A 19,724-nucleotide genomic window follows, 5' to 3' on the forward strand; every position below is an offset into this window, starting at 1 on the left:
AATGTCATAACACATAGCCTCATGTATTATTGCTTAAATGATGTATATTTAGTCTCGCAGTCTCCTGGGCTTGGGGGCTTGATTGAATAAGGCCAGTTTAAAACACTTGGGCTGCAGCAGTAACCCTCATGGGACTGTAAATACATTTTACACAAGAAAAGCATATTTTAATGATAATTCTCCTACCACAGCTTTAGGGATCAGTGCCTTCTGTATTAACTATCGATCTGCCGGCCAGGCTAATATGATGTGGACGACCTAATCCATTACCCTAAATGCAGGCTTTATAGAGCTGCCTGTAATTATGCATATTTAGAGGATTTTAATTATTTAAGGGTATTTATATAAACGAGGAGAAGGGGACTCCAGCTTTAATAGCTCCATGTATGTTCATAGACAAAGTTCTTCCGTGAAATTCAAATTAATCCTTTGCTATTACTCGCTAACTATTACTCGGATATCCAAGGGCGAAGATATTTTTTCAAAATAGAAATTAATAGCAAATATCACAATGTGAAATGAGTATGCAGTGTGCCTCTTTAGTTGAGAATAGTTTCATCAAACAGTGCCAAATTTGAAAAGATTCTACATGACATGGATTCCTTTAATCTCAATAAGCTCGAATGTCTATCAGCATGCCAGCGACGCTGTCTGAATTTCACTGTTTTTTCAGCGTAAAGCCTGGAGGATACTCACTAAAGCACTCTCACTGGTGTGTATCAAACATAACTCCCTCAGTAGAGGTAAAAATTATCAACACACTCTTCACAACATTAAGTGGTATTCGTTTAGCTTGCAGTGCACCTTGCCTTACTGTATTAATGGTCTGCATTGACGATTAGCATACTCTCTGTATAATGTTCAATGAATTGCTCTAATTTCCCCATATAGGTATGTTCTGATGGTTACACACTGCTCTGGTTATCAGGCTACCCAGCTGTTGTTGTTGTTGTATCGCTCACCCCTCTTCACCCGCAGCTCTCCCATCAGGTCTGTATATACTCTGGAGCTCAGATTCCAATACACATCTTTAGGGACTGTTTGTCCTTCAGTCTGCCCATCTCTCTCTCTCTCTCTCTCTCGCTCTCTCCTCCTCCCTGTGTCTGTCTCCCTCCGCCTCCTCTGTCGCAGAGCCCACCGTCTTCGCCCCCCCCCCAGGGCTGCTTTAACTAGTCTCATGGAGACAGTGGCACAGGGTTTTGATCTGTCACTGTCCTTTCCTTCCTTTCTCTCCCTTTTTTTCCTCTAGGCAGATATACAGGGACGTAGCACTGAGTCACCTGGTGAAAATGTGGCATCACCCTTATCTCCATTGACTCGTGTTTCTTCAAGGCCAATCTTTAGAGGCTTGTCAATGCTTTTCTTTACGGGTTAATCATATTTGATGCTTGATACATTCATAGTCAAAGTTCAAAGTTCAGCAGATAAAATTATTTCAATGGCTCAAGTGTCGTTTCCAAGATACATTTTTGTCAAAGCCCATCTCTGTACATAATTCATAGTATCATAGTGGGGTAAACATACACTTCATGAAATTGCATGAAGTTGTAATTTTGAACAGCTTGTTCAGATATTAAATATTCATATTATTTACAGTGACTGTCAACTAAAATTGCATTATGTTTGATAAAGATGCCACATAAGCAGAACTCAACTCTAAAGTCATGACTCAGCTAAATATTAAGCCACAAATCAAGTGTCTGTCGTTTGTTGCTTGCTACCTGTGGCCCTTACTCCTTAGCCATTTGACCTCTCTCTCACAAATCAAATCAAATTTTATTTCTCACATGTGCCAAATACAACAACCTTACCGTGAAATGCTATCAAGCTGTCTAGCCTGCCTTAGGAGACTGAGTATGGAGGATGTTTTATTGTCACAAACACCGGATAGGTGCAGTGAAATGTGTTGTTTTAAAAGGTCAGCCATAGTAGCACCGTGCCACTGGAGCAAATTTGGGTTAAGTGCCTTGCTCAAGGGCACAGCTCGGGTAGTCGAACCAGCGACATTTCACTAGGCTACCTGCAGTCCTGTGGGAGCGTGTGTTCTGACCTCACTGCATATGGATCCTTCGACACCTACCCCAAGGGCAGAGGGAGCCCCAGACACGCCATATAGTACAGCCCAGGGATAACCTCAACCTGCCCAGTGGCCCAAGAACCCTGACTGGCCCACAGAAACCCAGCTCCTTTGTGAACTTCCTTTACCATTGCTGTTTACACAGACTCTGTTCGGAATTTAAGGGAATGTGAAGTGAGATATTTCAGCTTGTTGAACTTGGATAATTTGTATCATGCAGGTATGCTTTTTTTGCAATAGAAATAGATTTCCTCCACTTTGTGTACCATTTTTTATTTTTTATTTGTATTGTTTTGCTTCAAAGTGCAATCATGTCTCATTATTCCTCAATGTAACGGTCGTCGTAGGTGGAAGAAGGAGAGGACCAAGGTGCAGCGTGGTAAGTGTTCATGTTGTAAATTTAATCAAAAACTGAACACTAAACAAAATAACAATGACAGAGAACGAAACAGTTCTGTCAGGTGATACACACAAAACAGAAAACAACTACCCACAAGTCAAGGGCGAAACCAGGCTGCCTAAGTATGGTTCTCAATCAGAGACAACGATTGACAGCTGCCTCTGATTGGGAACCATACCAGGCCAAACACATAGAAATACAAACATAGAATACCCACCCACATCACACCCTGACCAAACTAAAAATAGAAACATACAAAGCAATCTACGGTCAGGGCGTGACTCTCAATTGTAGTATACAGATTGATTTGATTGCAGATTTGGCGATAAGGATATTGTGAATCCAAGTTGTGAATGAAAACTGACCCCTAGAATGGCCTAATCACCATGCAGACTGGATTTAGTGGAGGCCTACTTGAACTCTGCCCTGTAACATTTAACACATAAAGTATATCCTGAATGAATGGACTGAATTCCCTGCTTGGCACTCAGGGTGCCAAGCAGGGAATTATTATTGAAAGTAACAATTAATTAAGGTGACAGAATTGTTCAGGGACAACAAATGACACCCTGAGTGACCATAGATCACCTCGTATACATGGTGAGACAAATGACCGCCCTGAGGAGAAAATGGTAGAGTGCTCCAAAGCATTTGACTAACCCAATTACTATGCTTTGCAAGAGATCAAATATCTAATGCTTTGAAAGACTCACTTTATTTAATTTATCTGTTCTTATTAACCATGTTCCCTTCTGATGAGACATCTTGTTATCCAGGCTGTATATGAATTATCAGTTGATGAAAATGGCTATCAGACAAGGATGGGGAGCTGGAGGTGCTAATGAGAGAGTGAGCCCTTCTTGAGGCGTCGCATCGCAGGACAGGAACACACTCAGCCAGCCAGCCACCCACACACAGCTGTGGAGATGCTACTGTGGAGATCTCACATGTACACCGACGCACACAATCACACACACCCCACAAGTCAGTGAAGGGCTTAGCTCCAAGCCATCAGGCTTGGGAGTGAGTGGCAGGTCTGTCGAGAGCAAGGATAGTGATCTAATGGCAGCTGGCTATAAAGTGATCCATGGCAAGAATGCGGGCCAACTTAATTAGCCTTCAAATGGAAACGAAAATTGAAGGAACAAGATGAGGGGACCTATTTTTAGATGTGTTACTTTCCTGAGGACACAAACATGGAGGAAAAATCGATAATATAATATGCTGGATTCTGATCAAATGCTGCTGGTGACCTCTACTCAGGGCTGATTAGTGCAGTCCATTGAAATACAAAAATGATATATTACGACGGAGGGGAGAGGGACTGTGGGTCATTAAGGCCCTTTCACAGCAGCCCGTGTTTTCCCTTGTCTATCACACAATGCATTCATGCAACAGCATGAAATGATGCCCCTGCTTTTCATACAAGCTTGCTAAAAAGGAAAATAGTGTAAACACAATGGAAAGTATAGGACCGAAAACACAATAAATGAGGTCTAGGTTACAGTGTAATTTCAATGAGCCTAAATAAATAGGTGACATGTATTAGGCAGTAGGAAAACACTGCTTAAATGTTTAAACTGAATGCCGGCCTTGGGGGGAGATAAGCTATTTAGGACACCAGATAATAAGAGCCTCTTTAGATATTCTGTCCCCCTGACAAACATACAATTACTTTGCTTTTTTCACAGATGATATGAGGGACAACAAAAGATGCAAAATTGCAGAACACGGAACACATCCACCATTAGCCTTTCCTCAGTCTCTTGGCAGTGCTCTGATTCAGTGTGATGTGAACGTTTGACTCGGTGGTTTCAACACATTGAAACTCTTGTTTGGGGAGAGAGCTGTGGAGAATTTACTACTCTGGAGCAGCTGTCTTGTTAGGCTAGAATACTCAAAGAGTATTAAAAGCTTTTAGAAAAGCTGTTTATTGTTATAATGGGAACACATTTTTTCCATTGCCGTGTTTACCACATGAGAACAAACAGTATCAATTAAGGGATCTGCCATTGGGTTTTAGGGTCCTGCTCCTGCCTCAGTGGGGTGGCATGGAGTACTGGCCTCGTGTTAGGACAACAGCTGGGCTGCTGCGGGTTATGGAAAAACTGAGAAGTGTGTGTCTGTGTGTGTGTGTTGTGAGAGAGAGAGCGTGGGGGGTGGGGGGGTTGACTGAATTCTGTGGTAAGCAGCAAGCATGACACTGCTGATTGGAATTTCACTTTGGCTTTGAGTAGGAGATATTTATGAAGCCAGCAATTAAAGGGATAGTTCACCCAAATTGCAAAAGGACACATTGGTTTCCAAGCAGTCTGTAGACAATGTATGACAGCAATCCATGCTTTGGTTTTGTTTCCATGGCTAACGTTTTAGCATTTGTGATACAAATCCCATTTTATGTCATGGGACTGACTTTAGCATTTTTTGCTCATCATGTTCAAATCATCTATAAGTGACTGTTGATCTTCACAATCAATTTGAGATACCTTCGATTGATTTGGACATGATGCATGAACAATTCTAATATCAGTCATATGACTTGAATGGTATTTGTGCCACAAACGCTAAATGTTAGCATTTGTTAGCATTTGGAAACAGTGCCAGGGAAATGGATTACTGTCATACCTTGTCCATAGACTGCTTACTGGGTAAGGAAATCATGGAAAGTGTGTAATTTGGGTGAACGCTCTCTTTAAGTGAATGGAACGCTCCAAATAACACAATCGGAGTGATTATTTGGACTCAATGAAGGGTTGGATGAATTCATACTGTCAGCGCAATAGCGTTTCATCAGAATAGTTCGATTGAAACCACATTACTGTGTTTAAGAAGCTTGCATTCAGTTAGAGCATTTGTCCTGTTTGGAAGTATGATGTCTGGTGTACTAACTCCTATTGTTTTAAAAGCTCATAAGAACATCACTGCAAAGTGGTACCTTTAGCACTACTAAAATGATTCAGCTGAGGCTTGGCACAGTAATGGCATTGTGATGGACTGGTGTTTTATCCAGAGTGCGCCTGGAACAGTCCTGGAAGCAGCCTCAAGCTGCTTCATGGCTCAACAGTCAGGGTAAGCTATGCTCAGATTCCAGGAGACAGACTTGCACTGAGTCAGGGCCAGTTCCAAAAAGGACAAATTAAAGAAAAGCTTGAAAGGATTTTATTAGAAATGTACGACTGCATTTTATCTCCCATGACTTTAAAGTGGAACTGACAGAGTTGCAACATGAAAACGTATTCAAATCTGTTCATATACACCCCAGGAAGAATTTGACAGATTATATATTGTATTTTTTATACATTTTCTGACAAGCGGGCACTTCGATATGGTGATTTTCACATTTTCATAAATTCTTAGAATGTTTGGCATTTGTGAAAATTCGAAAGCATTATAGAGTGGGAAAGCGGCCGTGCGTTTGGACAATTAATAGACACTGCAGTAAATAAAACCGAATAAATACATCTGTCTCGTCAAGGACCAGAGTCTACGCAGAGCGGTGAGCCATAGCCAATCAGAGCTACAGTAGGCCTTTATGCAAATAAGCAATTTGCCACACGGGCCTGTCATCATTCACTTTGAACTGGACTGTGTGTTTACAGGCTGTAGCAACAGTGCGACTTTAGATCATTAGAACACATTCGCCAAAAGCCACAAAATACACCTGAATGGATTTTTGCAAATATGTAAATACCACGGGAGTCCTTTTACATTTGGTAACTTTACAGTCCTATTGATTTAATTTAATTGATTTATTTCACCTTTATTTAACCAGGTAAGCTAGTTGAGAACAAGTTCTCATTTACAACTGCGACCTGGCCAAGATAAAGCAAAGCAGTGCGACACAAACAACAACACAGAGTTACACATGGAATAAACAAGCATACAGTCAATAGCACAATAGAAAAAAAGGAAAGTCTATATACAGTGTGTGCAAATGGCTTGAGGAGGTAAGGCAATAAATAGGCCATAGTAGCGAAGTAGTTACAATTGAGCAAATTATCACTGGAGTGATAGATGAGCAGATTATGATGTGCAAGTAGAGATACTGGTGTGCAAAAGAGCAGAAAAATAAATACAAATAATATGGGGATGAGGTAGGTAGATTGGGTGGGCTATTTACAGGTGGCTATGTACAATTCGTTCCAGTCATTGGCAGCAGAGAACTGGAAGGAAAGGCGGCCAAAGGACGTGTTGGCTTTGGGGATGGCCAGTGAAATATACCTGCTAGAGCGCGTGCTACGGGTGGGTGTTGTTATCATGACCAGTGAGCTGAGATAAGGCGGAGCTTTACCTAACATCGACTTATAGATACCCTGGAGCCAGTGGGTCTGGCGACGAATATGTAGCGAGGGCCAGCCGACTAGAGCATACAGGTCGCAGTGGTGGGTGTTATAAGGGGCTTTGGTAACAAAACTGATGGCACTGTGATAGACTACATCCAGTTTGCTGAGTAGAGTATTGGAAGCTATTTTGTAAATTATTGGTAGGATAGTCAGTTTTACGAGGGTATGTTTGGAGGCTTTGTTGCGAAATAGGAAGCCGATTCTAGATTTAATTTTGATGAAACCACCATGAAAGTTATGCACAGTTAGTTATGCACATCCCCAACATTTTTTATTTTACCTTTATTTAACTAGGCAAGTCAGTTAAGAACAAATTCTTATTTTCAATGATAGCCTAGGAACAGTGGGTTAACTGCCTGTTCAGGGGCAGAATGACAGATTTTTATCTTGTCAGCTCAGGGATATGAACTTGCAACCTTTTGGTTACATGTCCAACACTCTAATCACTAGGCTACCCTGCCGCTAGCTAGAGTGGGATGAGCTAAAATCTAATGAGGGAAAATTAGATAAACCCTCTCCCCCTTTTTCAACTAGTTGACCGTCAGAATTGCACTGATAAACGATGGGGAATAGTAGCCTGCTTGTCCTTCTGCAGCTTCCCTGCCAATGCATGCTGGTCCCAACCCACATTTTTACAAATGAATGGGAACTTGCCTGCCTGCCCACCCATTTGATCAATGCCAAAAACATTTGATTGACAACTAGCTCGGGTTGCGTTCATAAAGTGCCTCAGAGTGCTGTCAGATTATCTGTTCATAAATTCAGAGCGTTTTGCAGTCAGTCACCCAAGCTAACTGGCTAAAGTTGGCTAGCTTGCAAGCTACTTCCAGACACAAATGAGAGAACACCTCTGACCATTTTACTCACCCTATCAGAGCTGGTTAGGCTGTTTACATGTTATCTAGAGCGTTCGTAACTATCTTACTTTTTTTGCCTACGTTTACTGACACCAGTTGTATTCAGCGGGTATCAGTTATTTTGCGCTCTGGCACACTCAGACGAGAGTGCTCTGAAATGGTAGTAGATAGCCACATTGAATTTATGAATGCAAGAGATATGCTACGTGGATAATAGTCGTTCTATTTCAGCATAGAAATTCATATTTTTTGCTAGCTAGCCAAATGACACCTGCCTCTAGCTGTAGCCACCGAAAAACAACATGACACCCTCCCAGCAACTAGCTAGCTAGCCAGCCAACGTTAGGCTCAGTGTTTTTACCTTGCAAAATAAATAGGTACATAAATAGATACGCTACCCTAGCCTAAGCCTAGCCTTGCTGATTTGATTGTATTGACATTCCCAGCCTTAGTTAAATTTGTCTTGAGTTTTTTCAAAAACTTGGGTTTTTGAAAAAAACTGAAACTGAAACAGTGCATCCTGAATGGGTGGAGGCAGCAAACAATGTACCAGGCCAGTTGTGATTTACAACCTGATAGCAATATTTTTTGAACGTCAAATAAATATATTGGTGTCAGTTCTCCTCAACAGCCATGCTCATTCCCTCAATGATTAAGACTCAATAAAACACATTAAAATCGACAAAACATGTCATCTTAACACCCGCATAACTAGGAAATCTCATACCTTTCTCTCTCCCTCAATGACAGTGATAGGCACGGTGGTGGAGGGCCACTTGCTCTTCGGAGGTAAAGGCTTGTCACAATTCCACAGCACAATTATCTGCAAACAAAACAATTAAATAAAATCTTAATTCAAAAGAGCATAGACCCCGTACATGTAGCCATTGTTTTTTTAGCAGCGGATATATAGCGAAAATAAGTCTGTCCATTATAAACTGGGTGGGTCGAGCATTGAATGCTAATTGGCTGAAAGCTGTGGTATATCAGACCATATACCATGGGTATGACATAACATTTCCTTTTACTCTTCTAATTACCAGTTTAGAATTTGCAATAAAGCACCTCAGGGGTTTGTGTGATATGGCCAATATACCTCGGCTAAGGGCTATATCCAGGTATCCTAAGAACAGCCCTTAGCCGTGGTATATTGGCCATATAGCACACCCGTAAATATATCATGGGGAGACATGACATGCCGTATAGCTATAAAGCTTTATGCTATATCCCATAAGATACATTTCCACTGACTTCGAGTTACAGTATAAAAATGAATGGTCTGCATCCCTGCTGTTTCGCCTTAGCTCACGGGTCATAGGTCTGAGCTCTCACCTTTGCACAGAACTTGGATTTGGCAACAGCGATGACGAGCTTGACTATGGGTTGCAGCTGAGATTGGAGAGGAGTCACGGCCTGGATAACAGCAGTGAACTCCTGGGACGGGATCTTACCTGCAACCACACAGAGAGACATAAACCTTAACACAAACCTTCAGACGCACACCTTAATACACACCTTCAGACACAACTTAACACACGCACCTCAAGACATTAACCTTTCTGACACACACCTTCAGAAGGGACAGACTGGACTCTCCATTCCATCCACCTCATCAAGCATAAATGGACACCCAGTGCACTTACAGCATCCCTATCAATCTCTCTGACACAGGGCTGTGGACTCTCTGACCTCTCTGGTGTACTGGGCTCTATTTATGGATTTACCCTGATGCTATGTGGTGCCTCTAGAAGACCTATTTTGGACTCTGATCACCAAATGATGCCTTCTTGATGTGGGACGTGATAGCAAACTTGTGCTGGCTGTTTGTATGTGTCCATTTGGTGAGCATAGCATTTACCTGAATAGGTTTGTTCTTTGCAGACATTGATGCATAAGCAAAGAAATCTGTAGAAAATCTCTGCCGATCATCTTCAAAGGAGGATTCAGTATTGCATTAGGACCACACGAGTCCCATTGGGCGACGTACAATTGGTCCGGAGTCGTCCGGGTTATTAGGGGAGGGTTTGACCGGGGTAGGTCGTTATTGTAAAATAAGAATTTGTTCTTAAATAACTTGCCTAGTTAAATATATTAAAAATATATAATAATTATCATCCGGTCATCAAAATCCCATAAGCCTTAAACTATTTTACTCTGGCAACACTTTTGTAGAGGAAATGTTTCCTCCGGGAAACACCACAGTCATTTCTGGCAGCAATTTTAAGTGCACTTCAAACAAACGTTCGAATCAAACATTAAACTGCAAATGTACCAAGCAGAACTGGCAAAAACATTTTGTTCAAATTACTTTCATTTAAATAACTGTGATCAAAGTCATTTCTTCAACTGTTGTTAAGACAGGGGAAACATATTTTCAATTTCAACAAGGTATGTTAAGCATTGATCCAACATTACTGTTCCCTTTAGAACACACCAACAGCTGTCGCAGAGTAGGCTGTTAGTCCCACATTTGTAAAAAAGAGCCTTGTATAATGGCCCCTCTTATCTTGAGAGTCTGCCCTTTGCAGGATACCTTACTGTAGGCCTAGTGAAGCGGGGTGTCATGTTGGTTATTAGCCTTTATGCTTGTTACTGGCCTTAGCGAAGGAGCTCTAGAACTCGTCATTAGAAAGGTTCAGTGTGATCTGAAACACGCTCAGAAACTAGACCTCATTAATATTGACAGAACGAAGTCAAACTGTACTAAGGTAATAGAAGAAGAAAAATCCCACTGATTGCAATGAACCGGAACAATCATGCTCAGCAAACGAGGCAAGTTGGAGGGGTTTTCCGGACCAAAACAGAAAGCCAGGCTGGATCAATGATAGTGATGGGACTGCAAAGGAGAAAGCTGTTAGGGGGCCCTGAAGCCTCGAGGAAATCTAGTTGGTAACCTTAAAAATAAATAGAGGTGCCGGGGAAGTGAAGAGGTGGGGTGACGAGGGCAAGTGTTACCGCTTTTTCACACGAGGTGGTGGTAAACAAATCACTCTTCTTCTAGCAACATCCTGGAGATAGTCCTTCTGTACACTGCCGAATCGGCATTACACAATGGGAGAAGACTGTGTGGAACTGCATATGCAGCGGTCGGATAATTCACATCATTTTGTGTACCCTGCCAATCTATTCCGAGGATTTAGACAATATATAATTTCCTCATGTGAAAAGCTATAGATTGAGATTTATTGACAGCTCAAACATAATTTAAAAAATTCACTCAAATGGCAATGAGAATTGGGTCAGATGACTGTGGAAAACAAGCAGGGTTTCAACAGGGAACATTCAAACATTCTAAAGTAAATGGACCTTCTCATTCTTATCCACTGATTTGGCATCTCTTCATACATTCCCAGTAGCTTTAAACACAGACAAAAGAGGATTGTGAAGCACATTATAGGAGGTACCAAAGGAGCTGGACTCTCTACTAAACAAGTTGGAAATCTAATTTGTGATTTTGAGGCGGTATACCCAGTCATCAAGACCCCCCAGAAATGGTGCCCAATATCGCTATCGTTCCTTCTTTTCCACTTCTCAGAGGAGCAGATATGATTCGGGACAGATGCTGTCATAATAACAAAATATTGTAACATCAACTTGAAATTGACAGAGACAAATAAAAGCTTAAAAACAGTCAATTAAAGTCAGTAGAATGCAATGCAAAGGAAAAAACTAAAAACATCTGCTGCTATCAGAATTATGGAAAGTGAGACTGATAATGCCTGTGTTTTACCGGCATTGACACCGTTATTCCTACAGTACCGGCAAAAACATATAACTGTCGAAGCATAAAGCAAACTGCCCATTCCTCCTGTATACAACTCCTCAGAGAAAGACAAGCATCTATCTGAGTTATGGCTTCATCCCAGTGCTCCTCGCAGGACTTCGACAGCAGCAGAGTTCATAGTGCACAGCTCCAAGGTGCTCAATGCCGGAGGAAATACACAAGACACTGACTGCTCTGCTGCAGCTCTAGGCTTTATGCTGTTCACTGTTCCATTTCAGTGACAACTAATCACTGACTAGGGAGGACTTGACCCTTGGCAGTTAATGGGACTGCAGATAGGATATGGGATAACATATACCAGCTTGCAAGGTTACATCCAAGACAATTTCCGTTGTAAAGTGCATTGTTTGGTCCCCAAACATGACTTTATGTAAAATGTGTCTGTGGTTGGCAAGCATGAGCAACATTTTCTCAGAGGGTATTAATACGTAGCACTGGGGTATATAAAATAGCATGGAGAAAAAGTTGAAGAGAGCACATTGAAGAGAGCACATTGAAGAGAGCACATTGAAGAGAGCACATTGAAGAGAGCACATTGAAGAGAGCACATTGAAGAGAGCACATTGCCAGAGCGGAGGTCTGATTCCTTATGGTTGTGTGTCAACAGTTCCCATGCATAGAAGTTATACAGACACATAATAGCAGGTTATCACCAGGCTGCAACTCACCCAGAGAGGAGTCTGTTACACAGACATATAATAGCAGGTTATCACCAGGCTGCAACTCACCCAGAGAGGAGTCTGTTATACAGACACATAACAGCAGGTTATCACCAGGCTCCAACTCACCCAGAGAAAAGTCTGTTATACAGACACATAACAGCAGGTTATCACCAGGCTCCAACTCACCCAGAGAGGAGTCTGTTATACAGACACATAATAGCAGTTTATCACCAGGCTCCAACACACCCAGAGAGGAGTCTGTTATACAGACACATAATAGCAGGTTATCACCAGGCTCCAACTCACCCAGAGAGGAGTCTGTTATACAGACACATAATAGCAGGTTATCACCAGGCTCCAACTCACCCAGAGAGGAGTCTGTTATACAGACACATAACAGCAGGTTATCACCAGGCTGCAACTCACCCAGAGAGGAGTCTGTTATACAGACACATAACAGCAGGTTATCACCAGGCTCCAATTCACCCAGAGAGGAGTTGTAGAAGGGGAACACTGCAGCGTCCGTGGAGAACTGAGGCAGAACGTACAGTCCACCAGGCTCCAACTCACCCAGAGAGGAGTAGTAGAAGGGGAACACTGCAGCGTCCGTGGAGAACTGAGGCAGAACGTACAGTCCACCAGGCTCCAACTCACCCAGAGAGGAGTAGTAGAAGGGGAACACTGCAGCGTCCGTGGAGAACTGAGGCAGAATGCACAGTCCACCAGGCTCCAACTCACCCAGAGAGGAGTAGTAGAAGGGGAACACTGCAGCGTCCATGGAGAACTGAGGCAGAACGTACAGTCCACCAGGCTCCAACTCACCCAGAGAGGAGTAGTAGAAGGGGAACACTGCAGCGTCCGTGGAGAACTGAGGCAGAATGTACAGTCCACCAGGCTCCAACTCACCCAGAGAGGAGTAGTAGAAGGGGAACACTGCAGCGTCCGTGGAGAACTGAGGCAGAACGTACAGTCCACCAGGCTCCAACTCACCCAGAGAGGAGTAGTAGAAGGGGAACACTGCAGCGTCCGTGGAGAACTGAGGCAGAACGTACAGTCCACCAGGCTCCAACTCACCCAGAGAGGAGTAGTAGAAGGGGAACATTGCAGCGTCCGTGGAGAACTGAGGCAGAACGTACAGTCCACCAGGCAACGAATTCCACATCAACTTGTTCCTGGATACGTGTGAATTTATTCTGTCTTGGATTATCTGCAGAAAAAGAAACAACACGGAGAGAAGGAGGAGGAGAGAGAGAGAGGATTAGTACAAAGAAGCTGCTCGCTGTGCAAGAGGCTGGGTCTAATAGACGTGGCCATGTTGTCGAGCAGTGTCTTGCTGATGCAGATAACACCTCACACCCTCAGCTGGGACTGATGCCCAGTCACCCAGGTGCAACTGTTACCTTGCATGTTGACTGTGGAGATTGGACCTGTATCTTGTCGTCCCATGTTGCTATATATGATGACTGTGCTACTGACAGTCCATTGAACAGCAATGACCGTAAGGAGTTATTTGCATGCAGTGGTCATGCAGTAAGAGTGATGCACTGATGATGCACAGGATATTTTACATGAAGATGGTCACCTATGGGTCCTGATATTAGTTGAGTCATTGGACACAAAACCAACCTCTCAATCATTAACATTAATGACAGTCATTTCATATCATATCAGCCATCTACTTCTGATTGCTCTTTCCAATAAACCTGCCTCACTGCATGTCCTGAAGTAGAAAGGCCACAGCTCTCCTGCTCTTGGATCCACAGCAAGAGACCTCCATATGGGTCTCCTCACTTACATGCTCTCAGAGCCCGGTGCTTTCCTGGCTGCTTCCTCCGTTTGAACTGTGGGTCCTAATGAGGTTGTGAGAGACGCCTTAACAAGCAACCCCCTCAGAGAGACGAGGCGGTAGGTCGACCCCTCCACACTGTTTACTCCCTGCTAGGTGATGAACTTAATTTATGTTGCTCAAGATACAGTACCTCCACAGTAAAAAAATTATAATAATCTTCTACAGGAGTGGCTACAGTATCATGTGACTGTGTTATACTTGTTCTGCATTGTAGGCAAATCTATCTGAAAACCCTATTGACAGATTCAGGTCAGATTTATCTGGCTATGAGGGAAGCAGTGCGTCTGCCTGTTTGTCCCGCACCTCAAACGGCCACCCTCAGTGTGATTATCATAACAGTTTAGAGTCCATATGCCTGTCCAGTGCCAGCAACACTGAGACGAGATGTGCCTTTTGATCTATATGGAGAATTAGCTGGCACTTATCGACAACCTCACAAAAGCCCTGTGTGTGTGTGCCACTTGCGGGGCAATTTAGAATGCCTAATTTCCCCCATTTTGTCAGTCGGCAGGTAGCGCCGAGCATTTACCACATCTGCACAACGGTAAATATCCATGGAGATGGGCCTAATTTCTTCCCTGTTGGATTTGGACTAGGCACCTGGTGGTGACGTTCGCCCGGCAGCACATAAAACCAACGCTCGGCCCTAATCCAATTCATCACAAAGTGCTGCTGTGGCTCCCTTTGAAGAACCATGGCGGAATGCCTATAATTTATCCTCCTCACTTTCTCTTTTCCCCCTCCTCCTCAACCCTCCTTGTCATTATTTCCTTTATGAAGTGGTAAATTGAATGGAAACAAGAAGGGAGTAAAGACAGAGAGTGGAGAAATTAAACACGGACACCCTCAAAATGAAGAAGTGAAATGAAAACCTCAGGGACAAAGACATATGGGTAAAAAGGTTGGAGTGTCTGTTGAGTGAGTTCTAAATTAGAGCCCACAACACTATCATAACAGAGTAGCTTCTGAATGGGTCAGTGATACAACAACAAAATAAAAACCCATGGAAAAACTCAGACCAAAGTAAAACCCTCAAAATGTTGAGTGAGACAGAGGGGTGAACAGAGAGCCTATGAGAATGTTCTGATGTTACCCTGCTGAACCTTTCCTCTCATACCTGCAGGCCAAAACACCTCATACCGTGGCTTCCTCTCCACACATCAGACCATAAAAAGTGTTTTTCTGATTGTTCCAGGGGAAACATGACAATTATTTTAACTTTGCTCTTAGAGGACACTATATTTGGGGGTGTGACAACAATAAACAGTAGCAGTATAGCACAAGGGGGAGTTTTGTTTAAGGAACCCCCAGCTACCTGTCGTTGTACTCTAGTCCATGAGAGTCTCTAGACATTTAAGATTCCAGAGGAAACTGTTACACTGCAATCTCTTTTGATCATGGCAGGTCCTGACTGATCTGGGGAAGAGCCTGATGAAAGTCCTTTGTGTCTGTTTCCCCCCAGAGACTGAGACAGAAGATAGAGTATAGTGAAAACACTCCCAAAGTAAGAGCCAGACTGTCAGAAGGAGTAAAAAAACACAAAAAAAACAGGGGAAATTAAGAACTTGTTTGGGAAACGCTGTTGTACAGCCACCATCAATTCATCCTGGCCACTTGTGCACATTATAGAAAAGGCTATCCGTTATCCTGGCTGCTGGCTGTCTGGCCCTGCAATCCTCCCAACCCGCTCCCACCCACTCTTGATTCAAATGAACAGTTCTATAAATGGGAGAGCTTACCTCTAATGTAGTTAATACTATTTTTGCTACCGAAGAAAAATAAGCATCCCAGAGGAACTGAGTCTGCTGCCTGAGCGCCAATATTTTGTCATGGTCCACAGATCTGGTAATTGAAGGAACCTGGGGAAAAAAAGGACAGAGTAAAAATTTAAACGAATGTGAGGGAGTGGGGGGGCACATGGGTTATTCTCTGGGCAGATGTGATTAGGTGAAATACTCCTTCCCGAGGGAGGCCCATGGACACACTGTCTCCACCTATGAGAGCCATAGCAACACCTCTCTGTAGGATTCGAATGGCCCTTTAGTGGCGATAACTTGAGGGACCAATGACATCGTTAACGATGGTCCTCAATGGTCAAATTACACTGTGATCTATGTGGTAGGCCTTAGAGGACTAATAAGAGGATCAATAGAATTTACTGGCATACCGTTCCAATTGAGGACTATCCCCTCAAGGTGTTGCTACAGCATAGTTCATACTGCTAGAGAGAAACTGAGGTGTTAAAACGTTATGGGCTAGTAAACCAGCCTTGTGTGAGAGAGGTTGAGCCCTTAAGTTAGGGATCATGTCACTCCTATGGCTAAAACACAACACTATCACACCATACTAACTAACAGATAGCACTACCTCATGTTTCACGGCACATCACTGTTCTGTACTGTTACTATTCCTCTCGGAGCTCTTCATGAATTATACAAACAAACACAGAAAATACAATTCACAATGTGACACGTGGCAGGAGAGGGGGCAGGAAGACAAATCAGCAGTCACCATGAATGTCACATTTCTAACCCCGAAATCACAAAGACAGCACGCCTTTCCCACCTGAAGCCTGAAAACAATGTCTGTCTGAGCTGATGTTTGGCAGTGACATTATCTCTCATTTTAATACACTCAGAGGCAGGGCATACATTAGGCAAATCAAATCCTCCCCCTCCCTCTCTATCTCTCCATCAGTGTTTATGTGTCTCCTCTGTGGGGGAATAAGCTACTCCACATGTTGTGCTGGGTTGTTGTGCATCATTCTTCCACATAATTGAATGTAAAGAGATTCACTTTTTACCAGCAGGAGCAGTAACTTGATTGTTGTATAAAACCAAAACATTGGATGGCCTTAAAAACTCTCCTCCATTCTCATTATGGACAAACACACACACACACACACACACACACACACACACACACACACACACACACACACACACAAACACACAGCAGTATGGTGTGGGGGCTGTGCTTTGCTAGTTTACCAACTCTGTAAACAAAGCTGGATATAAGTTATCTTGACACTCATAAGCTTGTTTATGTGTCTGTTTATAAATAGGAGTGTATTAAAAAAGCTTTTAAATCTCTTAACACTCACGATAGCCTACTGTGACTCATGGTAGCGGATTATCTTTACATTAGATATACGTAAACGATCTCAACAGCCATTTATTCACAAGTTAGTGTATAAATTGTAGAGATTTTACAAAAGTTTCTGAATTGCTTGCTCATGCTAATCTTTATGAAGTTGTGTCAGAGGAAACACTGTGCACCTGGCAACCTTGGTTAGCGTGCACTGCGCCCGGCCCACCACAGGAGTCGCTGGTGCGCGATGAGACAAGGATATCCCTACCGGCCAAGCCCCCCCTAACCCGTACGACACTAGGCCAATTGTGCATCGCCCCACAGACCTCCCGATCGCAGCTGGTTACGACAGAGCCTGAGTCAATACCTTAGAAACATATTTAGTAGCTATTACAGCTGTGAGTCTTCTAGGTAAGTCTCTAAGAGCTTTACTCACCTGGATTGTACAATATTTGCCTATTATTATTTTCAAAATTCTTCAAGCTCTCTCAAATTGGTTGTTGATCATTGCTAGACAACCATTTTCAAGATTTTCAAGTAGATTTATGTCAAAACTGTAACTCGGCCACTCAGGAACATTCACTGTCTTCTTGGTAAGGAACTCCAGTGTAGATTTGGCCTTGCGTTTTAGGTTATTGTCCTGCTGAATGGTGAATTTATCCTCCATTTATTTTCCTTGACTCAATACTGTTAAAGCTGCAAGTCAAATTAAGAGGGTAACTTTGTGCGAGACTTTGCTTGTGTGAGCCACAATGGCTCATAGGAGCAGGAGCCTATCTTGTTTCTGTAGTGTGATGTACCTTGTAGCTTGATGTACCAGTACACCAACTGGATAGGATGCTAGTCAATCGCAGGGCCTTACCCCCAATCTATCTCAATCTATCTTGAGTGCCAATCAGAGACGCATCAGGTCCCATTTTTACAGTCTGGTATGACTCGGCCAGGGATCGAACTGTCCAACCTTCAAATCTCAGGGAGAACTCTAACAAGGGAAACTGAGTTGGTTATGCAAGCCATATGTATAGCTTTATTGCATATTAAGTTGTTGGAAAATGAGAGGCATGCACAATTAAGCATCACAAATGATTTTATTAAGGTTTTACCTTACTGTACCCATGGTGACCTGTGATAGATACATTGTCCTATAGGTAACAGCTATTCTTGTTCTTAGAATCACTGTTGTTCAACAAACAGGTTACTATCACAGTGTTCAGCTACTGTAGGTTTTCTTGATAATGTTTTCCAACATATGATTGGCAGAACCTCATTATAGAGCAAAAAACACTTCTGTATTGTATGGAACTTCTTATTGAACATGTGACTACTGGTAAGAAAGTGGCACTGTAATTTTTACTGAACACGTCAAGCAGTTCAGCGACAATGGATGTCTTCCCTCTTCCTCATCAGTACAGTTAGAAATATTAGTAACATCATTGGTGATGATATTCCTTCTCGGTTCCTGTCAGTTATGGAGACAGGTCATCATCCAAAACTGTCTGTGAAAAAGGAGCACAAATGATGCAAAAGGTTTGGCATGGATGGAGACAAAGATTATAAATGTACAACGTATGAAGTGCACTAGTCACAATTGAATTCACATATCCTGCTGTTTTTTTTATTGTTCACAACCATATGTTCCGGTTTAGTGCATGTTGTCATAACCAATCATTCATTCACTCAATTTATCCAAGAGTGGTCTTATTGAGTAGTTCAATGAGGTGTTATAGCAAAGGTAGTGATGACAATGTTCACACTGTTGCCCATTAGGCAAGAAATAAGAACTAGACTAACCAATTGTACAAATCCATTGCGCTTAAGTCCATGAAGGGAAATAGCAAAGTGCAGATCAGGGCATGAAGACATCTTTCAGGCATTTTGGTGCCCCTCCAGCCCTTGCTTCCTATGGGAGAACATCCTTACCCGTCTGATGATGATGATGATAATAATAATAAGACTTATACAACTCTTAAAATTGTAAAAATGAAAATAAAAACAAAATCAGTCTAAACAAAACCATAAATAAAAAGAGGGGTGGGCTCAAAGAAGGGAAGAGTGTGATGTATCAGTGTATGGGGAAGGGAGGGTTGGGATATGGATACGAACCCGGTTTAGGATAAGGGGTGGGGTTGGGTTAGGATACGAACCCGGTTTAGGATAAGGGGTGGGGTTGGGTTAGGATATGAACCCGGTTTAGGATAAGAGGTGGGGTTGGGTTAGGATATGAACCCGGTTTAGGATAAGAGGTGGGGTTGGGTTAGGATATGAACCCGGTTTAGGATAAGGGGTGGGGTTGGGTTAGGATACGAACCCGGTTTAGGATAAGGGGTGGGGTTGGGTTAGGATATGAACCCGGTTTAGGATAAGAGGTGGGGTTGGGTTAGGATATGAACCCGGTTGAGGATTAGGGGTGGGGTTGGATTTGGATACGAACCCGGTTTAGGATAAGAGGTGGGGTTGGGTTCGGATACGAACCCGGTTTAGGATAAGAGGTGGGGTTGGGTTAGGATACGAACCCGGTTTAGGATAAGAGGTGGGGTTGGGTTAGGATACGAACCCGGTTTAGGATAAGAGGTGGGGTTGGGTTAGGATACGAACCCTGTTTAGGGTAAGGGGTAGGAAAAGGGTTTGGGTTAGGTGCTGCTGTGATGGTGAGCAGCTTGGT

General features: G+C 42.9%; 1 protein-coding gene across 1 annotated transcript in view; it reads right to left on the reverse strand.

Annotated features, from left to right (window-relative positions):
* LOC109901372 (exostosin-1-like) overlaps positions 1–19,724 on the reverse strand; it is a 293,610-nt gene that overhangs the window by 15,415 nt on the left and 258,471 nt on the right. Inside the window, exons 5-8 of the mRNA XM_031837173.1 lie at positions 15,712–15,831; positions 13,198–13,330; positions 9,010–9,128; positions 8,405–8,500 (exon numbers count right to left, since the gene is read on the reverse strand). Coding sequence (XP_031693033.1) covers positions 8,405–8,500; positions 9,010–9,128; positions 13,198–13,330; positions 15,712–15,831 — 468 coding nt within the window. The remainder of the gene's footprint in view (positions 1–8,404; positions 8,501–9,009; positions 9,129–13,197; positions 13,331–15,711; positions 15,832–19,724) is intronic.

The sequence above is a fragment of the Oncorhynchus kisutch genome, linkage group LG12, assembly GCF_002021735.2.
Source record: "Oncorhynchus kisutch isolate 150728-3 linkage group LG12, Okis_V2, whole genome shotgun sequence".
NCBI classification, from domain to species: domain Eukaryota; kingdom Metazoa; phylum Chordata; class Actinopteri; order Salmoniformes; family Salmonidae; genus Oncorhynchus; species Oncorhynchus kisutch.